Source organism: Phaseolus vulgaris, chromosome 5 (genome assembly GCF_051622355.1).
Source record: "Phaseolus vulgaris cultivar YP4 chromosome 5, ASM5162235v1, whole genome shotgun sequence".
NCBI classification, from domain to species: Eukaryota; Viridiplantae; Streptophyta; class Magnoliopsida; order Fabales; family Fabaceae; genus Phaseolus; species Phaseolus vulgaris.
This window is the reverse complement of record NC_143502.1, coordinates 2,143,496-2,157,985: the sequence shown is the minus strand read 5'-3', so window position 1 is coordinate 2,157,985 and position 14,490 is coordinate 2,143,496. Positions and strand designations below refer to the sequence as shown.

Below are 14,490 nucleotides of genomic sequence, written 5' to 3'. Positions count from 1 at the left end.
TATAATTCTTCAGGTGTTACAAAACAAAAAAAACAGAAACACTGTACGCTCTTTCTCTCTCTCTCTCTCTCTCTCTCTCTGAACGCAACCGAACAGATTTAACGGCATGATGGATTCTCCCTCTCGCTCCTCCGTCATCATCGTCGGTGCCGGCATCTCCGGTGAGTTCCTTCCGCCTCATTATTCTTCGCTCACGGACTCCGTTTCTGAACGGAATGTTCTGGAATCTCATTGTGTTTGCTTTGATTTCAAGGTATCGCTGCGGCGAAGGTGCTGGCGGAGAACGGCGTCGAGGACGTGGTGATTCTGGAGGCGTCGGATCGAGTCGGCGGAAGGATCCGGAAGGAGAGTTTTGGCGGCGTGTCGGTGGAGCTTGGAGCTGGTTGGATCGCCGGCGTCGGCGGTCCGCTGCCTAACCCTGTTTGGGAGCTTGCCGCGCAATTCGGCATCCGCACATGCTTCTCCGACTACAGCAATGCGCGCTACAACATCTACGACCGCAGGTCCATTCGTATTCCGCCTAACGACGTTGTTTGCACTGCGTCCTCTGTTTTGCTTTTGCTGACTCGGTGTGTTGAGTTGTTTGTTGCAGCGGAAATCTCGTTCCGAGTGGAATCGCTGCTGACTCGTACAAAAAAGCGGTGGACTCGGCGATTCAGAAGTTGAGGAACCAGGAAGAAGAAGAGGAGGAGGAGGAAGAAGAAGGAAATGATGGTCATGGTCATGGTGATGACCGTAATGATAGTAAAAGAAATAATAACGAATCGAAACGGCCTTCGTAAGTGTAAAGCTCTGCGCGTCGTTTTCAGCCGCAAAAGTCATTTTGCGAATGTGTTGTTATATATAATCAATCATGCCTTCAATTATTTTCATTTTGGATTGTTTTGGTTCTGTTTTTTTTTTTTTTTGCCCTCTTTTGTTGCTCATGCACTTTTTTACGTTTCCCCTTTTAGGACGCCGGAGACGCCAGTAGAGCTCGCCATTGATTTCATCCTGCATGATTTCGAAATGGCTGGTACGATCCGTTCACTTTTTCACTGTTGATTTGCTTCCTCCGTAAAACCAGTGAAAATTTTGTAGTTATTCAAATTCGTTGTCGCACACAAAAGGAAATACTGTTTGTGATTCCGAAACTGCTTCAACATGTGTATTTTTGTTTGTTTGTTTCGCTGTGTACTGTGCTCTGAAACTGGGAAATTTGGGATGCACAGAGGTAGAACCAATATCCACCTACGTAGACTTTGGAGAGAGAGAATTTTTGGTTGCTGACGAAAGAGGGTACGACTATTTGCTGTACAAAATGGCTGAAGAATTTCTCTTCACATCGGAGGGTAGAATCTTGGACAACCGTCTCAAACTCAACAAGGTAACACAACTCTTCATATAACATAATTAAGCCGTTTCTCTATGAGAATTTTCTTATTTGAAGACTTTTCCATCGCCCCTACCTGGAAATACTCTATTGGTTTGTCTGCTTGCGTAACAATTACATTTCCTGGTGAACATCTGCATTTGTTTGCTTCCCAGCCTTGTGTTTTTTTCCCCTTTTGTTATTGTGTCTCGTTGTCTGTTATTTAATCTCTATTGTCCCACTGTGGAGTTTGTAGATAATGACTTCTCAGAACTGTTTTGCTTTTGTTTTTTTGCGTGTGTATTTGCGATATTTCTGTCACTCATCTCCTGCCCCTTCTCCTGGTGTCAACTCCCATAACTTTTTTAGTGAAGCTTTTGACTACTTTATAATTGAAACGTATATTATAAATTAATTTAGTTAAGCTCCGACAGGGTTTCTAAATCATATAATAAAGTTGAATGAATGCTAAAGCTGCTAATTGCATTATGAAATACTTAATTGTAGAACTAATTTATATTATATATATATATATATATATATATATATTGATCTTAGTAATTATGAAGCATTTTCCTTTTCTTTAGAAGGAAAATCAAAATATTGTGGATGTGGTTTGTAGCATTGTCCAATGTCTTGTTTTTTTATTATCAAAAGCCATGTCAATTGCTTTCAGACGCGAAATTATTGGCCAAAATCTTTTTATTGTCATTCAAGTATTGGATTTTTTTGGTGGGTAAAATGTGTAGTGGAGTATAAAATAAAAAGTCATTTCAAGTCATGGTCAACTGTCAAGTACACATTCATGGCGAAAATTCTTTACAAAATTTATGTGATAAGGAAATCTTGTACGAATATAAATAATATAAGCATTGGAAAGATATTGAAAGTAGAAACTAAAGTTCTTTCAAATAGCGTATATATGTCTCTGTTGAATCTCTGAAGTTCAAACTAGTAACATTAAAAGGATTAATTACCCTACATTGATCATTACTTAGCTTTCAATTATTTTTTATAATTATCCCCATTAAATTGTTATGATATTTTCAGTTTAAAATTCAACCTATTCAATGTTTAAAATTACTTTATGGAATGAAATAATATGCGATTAAAATAAATCGAATAAAAAATTGGAAGAAGTGGAGTTCCATCTGACGTTGAATTTAACATGTACGTTTTGTAAAAGGAATGTAAACAGGGGGGGAAATAGCCGGAATTTTGAAATAGTATAAAGTTAGTTTTGGAAAAAAATATCGTTCACTAAAAATTAACAAGCATGTGCCATTGTTGTGAACAGAATATAAATCATGGCAAAAGTTACGTCCTGTAACATCTTTCATGTATGCATTGTTCAGTTGGGGTATGAATGGTGGACAAGCACTGGGTTTGTTCTACAGGAACTTTTTTATTGTCTTTTTACGTGAAAAATCTGAGGTCATCATTTGAGTGTTCGAACATACACTAAGCAGGTGGGTCTCAGGGCGTATTTGACCATTGCTGCTTATTTTTTTAGTGTTACCGACGTACATCAATATGCCGAAATCTTTTGAGAGCTCCACTTACAGGTAAAGTTTGACCCACAAATAATGCCACCTTCTATTTCAATTCTTGTAAAGGTTTTTTACATCTCATAAATTAGTTGGCCCAGGAGTTCCAATTTCTGTTACCAGCCACACTATTTGAATTGACCGAATCGCAATAACCTAAGGTGATCGGTCATTTCATCTCAAATAATAACACAGAAGAAGAAGGGAGTCTTGTCAATATCCCCATTTATTAGGCAATACCTCAATCGCTCAAAAGATCAGAAACTAATGGACCTGACTTAAGACTGTTGCTGTTCTGGGTAAATTACATAAATCTCCAATAACTTAACAACTACTCAGTCCGTGCTCCAAGTCTGCCTAGATTCCTTTGAAATAAATATTCTCCTTGAATTTATTAGTTGGTTCCAAGGCAGACCGCTCAGATTCTCATGAGATTTTATTGCGTTTTGGACTTCAGTTTTTTCTACTCCTATACTTTTCCCTTTGACTGCGTATGATTTTTGTGGGTCATGGTCCTCATGGAGTTCATTTTACTTACTAGTACTAGATAAGAGTTGACTAACATGGATAAATTTAAGCTGAAAGGAAATTTATTTTTTATTTTTGCATGAATTTGTGCAGGTTGTCCGGGAATTGCAGTATTCAAAAAGTGGCGTTACGGTGAAAACGGAGGATGGTTGCGTTTACGAAGCCAATTACGTGATTCTGTCTGTTAGCATTGGTGTTCTCCAAAGCGACCTACTCTCCTTCAATCCACCCTTACCCGTACGTCTACTCTTTATTCTACTGTTCTCCTTTCCTTTTTGCCTCCACTCCCACGAGCCCCGAGTAATCAAGCATACCTAAGTAAAACTAGAAATGTTTTAAAGAGTTTTTCTAATGAAAAAAAAAACTATCTCTTTAAGAACACTTTCAACTTATATCTAAACAGATCCGTAGCTGTGTTCTGGTATATTATACTACTACATAGTAAATTTATAATATAAAATTATGTGGAACTTAGTAATTGGTCTAAAATATGTGGACGTGTTGTGCATCTCACTGATCTTTCTAAGGGCATTAATTTCAGAATCAAGGTCATTCTATTCTATAATAACGCATTTACTTGCTACCAACATGGTGGAAATGGAATCTCTAGTGTGTGGTTCTATCTATACGGGTCCCTACAGTAGTAGTAGTTTCCCTTCTTTTAACAGGTTGTGACCCCACAGTCTTAAATATCATTGGTTGGGAATGTAAAGAAAATATAGAGATAGCTAGTTTCGTATTAAATTGAGCTCTCTGGTTGATGACGCCAGAAGAAGTTTTTCGAGGTGTCTTCATATGTAGAAAACAGGGATCGCATGATCCACGGTATCAATGATCCACAGTCTCATCGTTGGTGGTCTATTAACCCTCTTGGTTAGGTCAACACGTGGAAAGAGAACACCAACTTGCATATGTAGTTGTGAATTCAAATAGCGCGCAGTCTTGTGTTGTCTTTAGAAAGATGCTACTTAATCTTTTAGTGGTTTGGAAATTATTGCATTCAAACTAAATAAAAAAGTTAATTCAAGCTATAGTTAATTAGCATGAATAAATGGCTATGTGGAACAGTTAGCTGTAACCTGATGAATAGAGCTTTACTTTTAAAATGGAAAGGAAAGGTTTAAAGTTAACTAAGTGGGGTAGGTGACACCATAGAAAACGTTAGTGGATTTTAACTTTGTTGCATATGCATATGGATTTTAGAAGCCTATGGATGGACTAATGCACTGTGTACTAGAAAATTGTAGTCTAACCTAAACCTCTCAAGTCTAACCTATGAGCATCTTGTGTGTTGTACAGCTAGACCAAGTCTTTATATGGGCGATTCTTTATTACTATAATCTTTCCCAACTTCAACACAAGATGAAGTTCTGAAAACATATGTATAGTACAACTTCTGAGAGTTCTATACCTATCATACGATACTGACTTTAATTTATCAGAGTTGATGATGTCTTAAGGACTCACTATTTTGTAAATTTAAATGTTGAACACGTAATGTATTTGATCAAACTGTGATTACCAGTGATGTGAGGTCATCAAATTAAATTATTAAGGGAAACTATGATTGAGGTACTTTGCCTTTTCCGTATACTACTTAGGTGGGCTTTAGTCGTCTAAACGTCCCCTCAGTTCTGTTTTTTTATTAGTTTATCAATTTTGTCTTCGTGAGCTAAATCTTGTCTGATTCAATATGTCCATGCTGAATAAAATAATGAAACAGAGATGGAAATTGGAAGCCATCGAGAAATGCGATGTGATGGTGTACACTAAAATCTTTCTGAAGTTTCCGTATAAGTTCTGGCCGAGTGGACCCGAAAAGGAATTCTTCATCTATGCTCACGAGCGGAGAGGCTACTACACATTTTGGCAGGTCTTTTTTAATTTTTCATTAATGGTTGTCTGTTCATTTCCCCTAATGTTTTTTCTACTAAGTTGTCTCTTTTGCTTTCTGTTTCTGTTTTGTTTCTATTCTCGACAAAGCTTGTAGTGTTTTCCATCTACTAATTAGGGTGAACATAGAACCAGCTCTATTATAAGCCAAATTCTGTGGGAAATTATTTATTATCTTAATGACAAAGACAATTAGAATCCGCTATCAATTTAATTTCCCGTGAAAGTACTAGCCTCTTACCTAACCTTCGGGACCAGGTTGAGCTTACGTGTCTACTTTGATATGATTTGAAGAGTATACACCAAATAAAATAGAGTGCCATTGGCATTCTGAGGATTTAAATAATACCTTCTTGTTATTATTTATGCGTTGTGCATGTGGGTCACATGGTTGATCTTAATCTCTAAACTTCTGGTTTATCTCTATTTACGATAAAATAACTTATGTTATCATACTTGTTATTAGGCCTACAAAATTATGTGTTTTGTTTTTATCCCCTTTCTGTGGTGAAACACTCTGGTCAATCATTAAATATTTGTAAAATAACAATCCCCTGAAAATGTCCAGTATCCTCACGTTCTATGAAATCAATGATTTTTGCATAAAACCCAGTGCTCTGGATTTCATCAATCTCATTAGCAAGCTCCACTTGAACTTCATAACGAGTTTATTTGCAATTAGCTTTCAACACCGTCTACTCTTGTCGCAATTCAACATAATAGACTTGATTGATAAAAAAACTAATCTTTTGTTTGATATGGAAAAATAGCTTTGCTTATATATTTCCCCCTTCCTTGATTTACGCAAGGTGGCTTAGGTGCATGTTTATTCACTTTTATTTTATGTTGTAATTTTGACCTTTATTACGTGCTCATGATAATAAACTTTTGCTTCTGCTATTTCCATTTGTCTTATTCGGTCATATTGATTATATCTTCTCAGGGAGAACAAAGAGATTAATATCTTTATCACTGTTAAATAATATTATATGGCTCATCATCTTTCTACGGATGTTTCTAATGTTAGTATTCTCTTGGAGTCATCTGTTATGAGTTTCGTATTGGGGACTACATCGGCTATGATGGGTTTCTTTCTCATATAGAATATAATGACATATTTCAAACTGTATTGTAGTATTATAATAGGCAAAAATTGAATTATACAATGGAGGATTTGGACACTATTGAACTTTAATACACGATATCTGTTCTATTCTTGTCAATATTAAAATCCTGTGCAATGATGCATTGATTTTGGATCTGAACTTCTATGATAAGTGAAAATAATTGAAGTCAGGATCAGAATATTTTTTAAATGACCTTGGGGATTGAATTGTCTAGTCTGTTTGCTAACCTGTCCATATCTTATTCTGAATCAGAATAGTTGTCTAGTTTGTAAGTTCATTCATCCAAATCTTTTTAGTTTATGTGTTGATTTGCTTAATTATGACCAGCACATGGAGAACGCCTATCCTGGCTCCAATATCCTAGTCGTAACATTGACTAACGAAGAATCAAAACGTGTGGAAGCTCAACCTGATGAAGAGACCTTGAGAGAAGCTATGGCAGTGCTTAGGGATATGTTTGGATCCGGCATCCCCAATGCCATTGATATACTCGTTCCTCGCTGGTGGAATAACAGGTTTCAGCGTGGCAGCTACAGCAACTACCCCATCATTTCCAATCATAAACTTTTTCATAATATTAAGGTTTGCTTTTCAAGTTCAACTTCTATATATTTTGTAAATGTGTCACAGTTCCTTTTTAATCTATTCTGTTTAAATATATCAATCGATGCTATATATTTGTCTTTTATATTTTTTTCTCTCTTCAATTCATTTACTTTTCTTTGTATTCTACACTACCTTGCATGAAAAACAAAACAATAGATGACGTGGAGCTTACAACTAGCTATTATAATTTATTGTCTCTCCTAACTATAATTCAATGCCAAGGAATTGTCTTTCTATTTTCTTTTTACTGAATCAGATAGCAATCCTACAGATTAATCCTACTCGATATATTGTGAATTGTGAGTGTCATTAACCCGATGAATCATATTTCCTTGACACTAACAAATTCATTTATTTGGCCTTAAATTTTGTATGAGTTTTTTTTAGTTTCATTCCAGAACCCCAAAAGAAAAAAGGTGTTCTGGGGAGTTATTATATACCTAATTTTCTTTCTTAACATAATTTATTGATTAATAAATTTTAAATAGAAAGTTTTTATCAAAATTTACATCGATAATGCTTTGGAAATCGTAGTAAAAACACATTAATGACGTATTTTAATGAATTTATTTATTTTGATTTTTCTATCTGTGATACATGAAGTTGATGTCATTTTGTTTTCTGGTATCCCTGCTCATTGCTGAACATGGAAGCAGAATCCAACAAAGCTTATCCTTTATATTTAATTTTTGAACTTTTGAACATTACAGATGGTGTTTGTGCCTTGTAGGGTAGAGATCCTGAGCTGTATTTTGTCCCTTATGTTATTTGTCTCTCTTGATATACTGCAGGCCCCAGTAGGTCGCATTTTCTTCACTGGAGAGCACACTAGTGAAAGATTTAATGGCTACGTACACGGTGGATACCTCTCAGGTATCGACACCAGCAAAGCGTTGCTAGAAGAAATGAGGAAGGAAAAAGAAAGAAAAAGTGAGAGCCAAAGTCTGTTGTTAGAGCCCTTGCTGGCACTGACAGAATCTTTAACAATGTCCAAAGCAGAAACTGTGTCCAATATCCACAAGTGTGATATTCCCACACAATTATACCTCAGTGGCAAGCTTGGGATACCAGAGGCCATTTTGTAACACATTGCAACTCTACACAGTCGCCTTCAACATGATGCATGCTTTATCAGAATCCTGCAGGTCAGAATGCCTCTAAATCTTAACATTTATATACAAATTATATTAACATAAAACAATTTTTAAAAATGGTTTATATTGCATTAACTTATAATAAAAATTATTTTATTTTTCTTAGGAATGTGTATGTAAAAGTTTAATCTAAACATGTCTCAAGACTGATTCAAGTCCATGATGCTGCTGCCACGGTTAATGTATATCCCACTGAGTGAAGTGTGAAGGTGAGGGGAAGAAGTGTTCCACACTACGCAGATGTTTCATTAGTGATGAAGTTTTTATGGTTTTGATCTTTGAAGGGAATTAATTAATTTCATTGGTATAAATTACGATTACTTTGTTCTTTATAGTCAGAAAGAAGCAAGATTACATTGTAAGCATAGTAACGGCTGATATGAGGATCCTAATTTTTTACTAGTTAATCATATCCATTAAATTGTATTGCCATGCAAAATTCATTATTGTCTGTGCATCAGTAATTATATTCACACTCAATTTTCTTTAAATTTTTGTCTGATACTTCTTAGTTTATCATTATTTTAAACCTTCTGTGTATAAGGTTGAGGAGTTTTTTTTTTTCTTAAAAAGCGTTATTAAAAAGGTTATTATGGACCATGTTAAGATGCTGTTACTATTTTTACTACCAAAGAAACTACACTGCAGAAATATAGTGAAGAAAGGTACAAGACAATTCCTAATTTTATAAGAATAATCCTACATATAGTGCTACAGGAGGATTGCACTAACAAGGCCATAACACACGGTCCATTAACAAAAACAATAAAATTCCTATTCTAAGATCAAATCTTGGCTGATTCTCCCTGAACCATATTAATATCAATTCAATAAGCACCATGCAATTTTCATTTTGTTTTTAATTTGTCTTTTAATGATTTAAAAATTTTGCCTTCCAAATCCGTAAATCAAATCATAAAGTTTCATATATACAAATTCGAGATTAATTTGTCACTTAATTTTGTTATCCAAAAATTTATTTGGACAACATAAATAACCTTTCAGATGTCAAAATTAGTAAGCAAACATAAATAAATTACCTATGGATCTTCAATACTATTTATAGCACATCATTTTGGATATGAAAATTTAGAACTCATAACTCACTTCCAGATATGGTCATTCTTTGAAATTTAGTACGAGAATGACTTTCTGAATATCGAATCTGGAATATATAACAATCACTTGCAAATTTCTGCATCTGTAAGAAAAATAAAATCAAAGATGACGTTGAATTTTAAATTTTGTGTTGTGTGCATGTTTTAAATGATATTATGGAAAATGATATTACGGAAGAGAAATTACCTAAAATCTTTTGTCCATACTAGTGTATATGAAAATTTTATGGCTTTTGCTTTCTGCACCCGTTAAATTTGAACCTGCACTCCATTACTGTTATGAAATAATAAAAACGGTCTCGCCAATTTTTAAATAAGAAATATGTTTTCCATCTCTTCTCTGTGTTTTTCCATTTTCATTGTTCCGGTGGTACCTGTGTTGTTTGATTGTGTCCATTTTTACTGGCTTTATAGTATCCTTGAGTTTGGGTTGTGATTTTGGTTACATTCTAGGTGGTTTCCCATGGTGATTCATAGATATTTGACACATAGTTAGGGGAGTTTCTTTTTTCACCCTTACATTCTTTAAAATACTGAAATTATCCTTTTACAATTTTATGAGATTCCGAAATAAGGGTTATGTAAGCAAAATGTGTTTTCAGAATAGGAATTCCATAAGAAAAGAGTGTTTTCAGAATAGAAAATTCGAGAGATAAAAAATTATTTTGAAATATCTTTTTCAAAATATAATTTTTTGATAAAAAAATCACTACCAAGGTTTTAACTATCAATTATTTAGATTCTAAATTTGGTAGCAAAAGTTTTGATCGTAAATTAGATACCAATTTAAAAATTATTTAATAATAATAGAAACTAATTTAGAAATATTTATTTATTTATTTTTAAAATAATTTCTAATTTAGTCAATATAAAATCTAATTATTTTTTGTCTTTAAAATTGGTTTTTATTTAAATATTTTCTTGTAGTAGTGACAATTTACATTATGATTTTCTTTGCACTTATCTTATTATTATGAAGTGAAATGTGTTTTTCATTCTCTAGTTTTTGCATGTTTTGATTTTCCTTTCTAATTTTTCTTTGTACTAGTTGAGATTCATTGACCATTAAAATTGAGTTTAATACATATTCACGAGATTTGATTATTGAGATTCAATGGTTAGTGATTCCTTATTATGTTTCTTTTATTTGCATAGAATAAAATATTATTTCTATTCGTTTCTATTATCCAATCATGTTGAATTGATCTACATGTGTTGAATTAGTCGAGAGATTGAGTGAAAAAAGTTTCATACCTATATATAGAGCTATCAAAACAAGTAAACGAATCAAGTCGACTCAACTTATCTTTTGACGAGTCTTAAAAATGACAATTGCTTCTTGCACCATAGCAATGCACCCAATTATAGTCGAAAAGACGAAAATACCTTTAAAAGATGGAGTACATATAAAATTATATTCTGGAACTCATTTTCTGGAATACAATAATCTTTCTCAGATAAATTTTTCTATAATGTATTATTTTTAATTCTGGATTTTTTTATCCGAAATGGGATTTTGATTTTTGTTTTTGGATTTTTATATCCATAACACAATAATCTCTTTCAGATCTACTTTTCTGTAATGCATTATTTTCAATTCCAAATTTCATTTCCGAAATAAAGGGTATTTTTGAATTTTTTAAATTGTGTTGAGTGCAGGTTCAAAAATGTTGGGTGCAGAAAGCAATTTCCCTTAAAAATGTTGGCTTACCTATTAATCCACTTAGTAAATGGGCTAAGTCCAGTCAACTTAACCCACCTTTTGATGAGTAATAAAAGATTAAATACATTGACGCACTTGATTTAAAATAAATAAATAACGTTATACAATAATATAAGTTATATTTAAATAAAAATTTCTCATTAAAATTATATATAATTTTCTAAAAATTTACTTTAAATTTATATTTTATATATTATGAAAATCATAAAAATAATTTAACTAAATTATATAAAATTCTATTGTAGTTACATAGTTACTTTTTACACTATAACCAAATTTATATGAGATTTTAAAATTACAATTAACATCTTTAAAATATTTAAATAATTATTATTTAGTTTAAACATTGTAGTAAATAATATAATTTAAATTTATGTGCCACGACAATTATAAGTTGCAGTGAAAAAAAAGACACTATGTGTTTTATATTTTTTTTAAGAAAAACAAAATTAAGAATGGTAGCTATATAAAAAATAGTAGATAATTTATATTGTGTTGTTGAAATATTTGAGTTACAATTATTTTTAATATAAAATAATTTATTTTATTTTTTAATTTCAAAATATAGTTAAACGTAAAACAACAATATAAATTAATGGTCCAAATCTTATAGATTATAGATAAATATGTTAAATAAACAAATATGATATATTATTATATAATTTAATATTAAAATTATGAAAAATATTTTTTTATAGTTATTTTTTCTTCAAATGTTATTTTTCTTTATTTTTTCTTCAACTCGGGTTTAGGGTTCAACTATGAAGTTGGCTAAAGATTGTGATTTTATGGGTTTTCTTGGTTCGTATGTCATCTTAAGATAATTTGATCATCCAGTTGATCATTTGTTTAGTAAGATCGGAGTTGATTTTTTCTTTTTGATTATTGGATAGTTGGTTTTGACAATTATGGGATAATTATAAAAGTATATTCCCTTTCTTTGGGTGAGGGTAGTTACTAGAGTCAGGTTAGCTTTTCAATCATTTGATATCAGGTTTCAACTTCTTTTAGAATTTGACTAATGAAGTACACCAATCTCATTTCCTTGTTCATCTCTTGTACAAATGTTGTGCTAATGAGTTTTTATAAGACTGAGAGATATACAATGACATGCTTTATTGGGAACAATTTTGGATAATTAGGGAAAAAGCAAAAAAAGTCTTTCATTTTTGCAAATATGTCTTTTCATTGGGGCTCCAATGGAATCTAGAGGCATTTTTCAGTAATTGAATGATTAGTTTCTTCTTCTTAGTAAATTTCGGTAAAAGTTGAGATACTGCAATGCTTCTTCCCATGAGTTTTGCACCTATTTCAGGCTTTTAGGGTTTTTCATCTCAATGATAACTTAACAATTGTTGGGATTTGTCTCTACCCCTCAATGAGTGAGCATGCAATCAAGGAACTTTCTACCTTTCACCCTGAATACACACTTTTCTCTATGTTATTTCTTTTAAGCGTGGAAAATACTTCATTGTGGTCCTCCACATGTCAGAAGCAAGATTTGAACTTCACATCCATGTCGTCGACACATACTTTGTCATTTCGTTCAATAACCCTTTAAGACCTTGTCCATTAGTTTTTGGTATGTTGCTTCGACGTTTTTTAGGCCAAAAGGCATGACCTCATAAAAGTAATTAGCATTATCCATCATAAAAATCGTCTTCTCCTTGTCTCTTAGATGCATGTGAATTTGTCATATCAAGAGTATGCATCAATAAAGTTTAAAATATTGTGCCCTACTACCCATGGACAAGTTGGTCTATGTTTGGTAAAGGATAAATATCCTTTGGACACATCTTTTTAAGGTTGGTGTAATATATGCACATTCTCCATTTATCATTTGCTTTCTTTACAATGACTACATTTGCAAGCCACGCGTATTGAGCTTCCTAGATGAATCTAACTTCGAGTAACTTAGTTTCTGCCTTGGCTACACTTTATTTTTCTTCTCCCAATTTTCTCTTCTTTTGTGACCTAGCTTCGTTGTAGATTGAGAATTTATGTGTGATAATATCGGGGTTGGCTCCCGACATATCAATCACCATATAATGGAAGGCCACCATTGAGCTTGGGTTTTAGATATTCAAAGCATGTTCCCGAACCTCTCTAGACTCTCCTTTCTCTTGTTAGATGTTGATGAGAGCAATCAACGCTAGATGGTATGACCAACTTGTTCCAAACCGCATTCTAGATTTGGTTACTAAGATTTCAAAGCAGTCGATAGAGAATGGTGGAAGACGGGTAAATCAGCTCAACGTTGCCCCTTTTAGAGATGTAGGGGAAACATGACTATGCACCATGTCATCCAAAGTGTAAAGGCCCATTTGGGTCACATATACATTAACATATTCATCGAAGTCGATTGTTTCATCATATTGGTCGATACTTAAACCTTTTCAATTAAGAGCAAGTTTGAAGTTCATTATTATGTCAATGAAAGAGTGTCGTCGAGCACCTCCCAATATTACTAAAGTGGTCGCCATGTGTGAAATTGTGATTTGCCTCCAATGTATGAGTTACCATAGTTGGGGGTGCTCGAGGTCGTGGGGACATATTTTTAGTCATCGATTTTTTGTATTTTTCCTCCTAGGGTTTTGACAAGTGAGTCCCTTCTAATCTCCTTGATTTCTTCTACATTCCTTTGCTTTATTTCGGTCATTTCCTTATAAAGAGCCAAAAGTAGAATCATGTGTTCGGTCTTGGTTACTCTTGCGTGTGCAGATCTTTGGTTGTTAGTCATATTCCTTGTAGTAGATACCATCAAATTCTTCATTATTCTTTCTTCCCTATCCCATGATTGGTGCCAATTTTTCTTGTAGGGATCGAGAATGTGTCTTTGTCTCTACCTTGTTGATTTAATTGTCCTACTTTTTGATTCCTTCTTAGGTCTCAGTCAAAATGGGGAGTACCTGCAAAATATTTTTTGACGCTCAAGTCAGTATTCAATGGTTAGACTATTTAATGCTATTGAAAACTTAAATTTTACTTGATAGTGTCAACCTATTTATAGAAGTGGATGAGGATATTGTTTGAAGTGTGTTGGATTAACATGACTTTCAAGATTAATTTTAGAAGTGGATGAAGATACAAATTGATTAGTGTATTTAATTTGTTTTAATTATTTTTATTTATTTATCGTTTTAGGTTTCCCACATATATTCGACAAGGTTTTCTAAAATCATTCTAAACTTATTGTTTCTTATATGATTTATCAAAATGATTTCGACCAAACATTATTTCGGTCATATTAATATGTTAATCACATACAATACAAATATTATATGTAAAAAAAAGAGAGGATATATCTTATTTTGTTTAATCTATATTTTTCTTCAAATAAAAAAATTAATTATATTATAATAACAATAATAACATAGGTAGCCAAATAACATTAGATTAATATATTAATGTGGATAAAGATTAAATATAGATGTAGACAATGT

General features: G+C 32.9%; 1 protein-coding gene across 3 annotated transcripts; it reads left to right on the top strand.

Annotated features, from left to right (window-relative positions):
- PAO1 (polyamine oxidase 1) lies at positions 1-8,697 on the top strand. 3 transcript variants are annotated; one of them, XM_090302429.1, is made up of 11 exons: positions 1-161; positions 254-503; positions 593-778; positions 954-1,015; positions 1,212-1,366; positions 2,865-2,916; positions 3,520-3,663; positions 5,150-5,299; positions 6,774-7,028; positions 7,844-8,197; positions 8,313-8,697. In XM_090302429.1, the coding sequence occupies exons 1-7, from the start codon at positions 107-109 to the stop codon at positions 3,612-3,614; spliced, it is 855 nt and encodes a 284-aa protein (XP_090158555.1). In that variant the 5' UTR covers positions 1-106; the 3' UTR covers positions 3,615-3,663; positions 5,150-5,299; positions 6,774-7,028; positions 7,844-8,197; positions 8,313-8,697. The 3 variants fall into 3 exon arrangements, with proteins under 3 accessions (XP_090158555.1, XP_090158554.1, XP_068499046.1); XM_090302428.1 differs by lacking the exon at positions 2,865-2,916 and having other exon boundaries at positions 2-161; positions 5,150-5,295; XM_068642945.2 differs by lacking the exon at positions 2,865-2,916 and having other exon boundaries at positions 2-161.
- Positions 8,698-14,490: the final 5,793 nt, after the last annotated feature.

Excerpts from the sequence above, each read along its gene's own strand:
- PAO1 (XM_068642945.2), top strand. The coding sequence starts at position 107 with ATGATGGATTCTCCCTCTCGCTCCTCCGTCATCATCGTCGGTGCCGGC. Across the intron at positions 779-953 it reads AACGAATCGAAACGGCCTTC|GACGCCGGAGACGCCAGTAG; the intron begins GTAAGTGTAAAG and ends TTCCCCTTTTAG. Across the intron at positions 3,664-5,149 it reads CCTTCAATCCACCCTTACCC|AGATGGAAATTGGAAGCCAT; the intron begins GTACGTCTACTC and ends ATAATGAAACAG.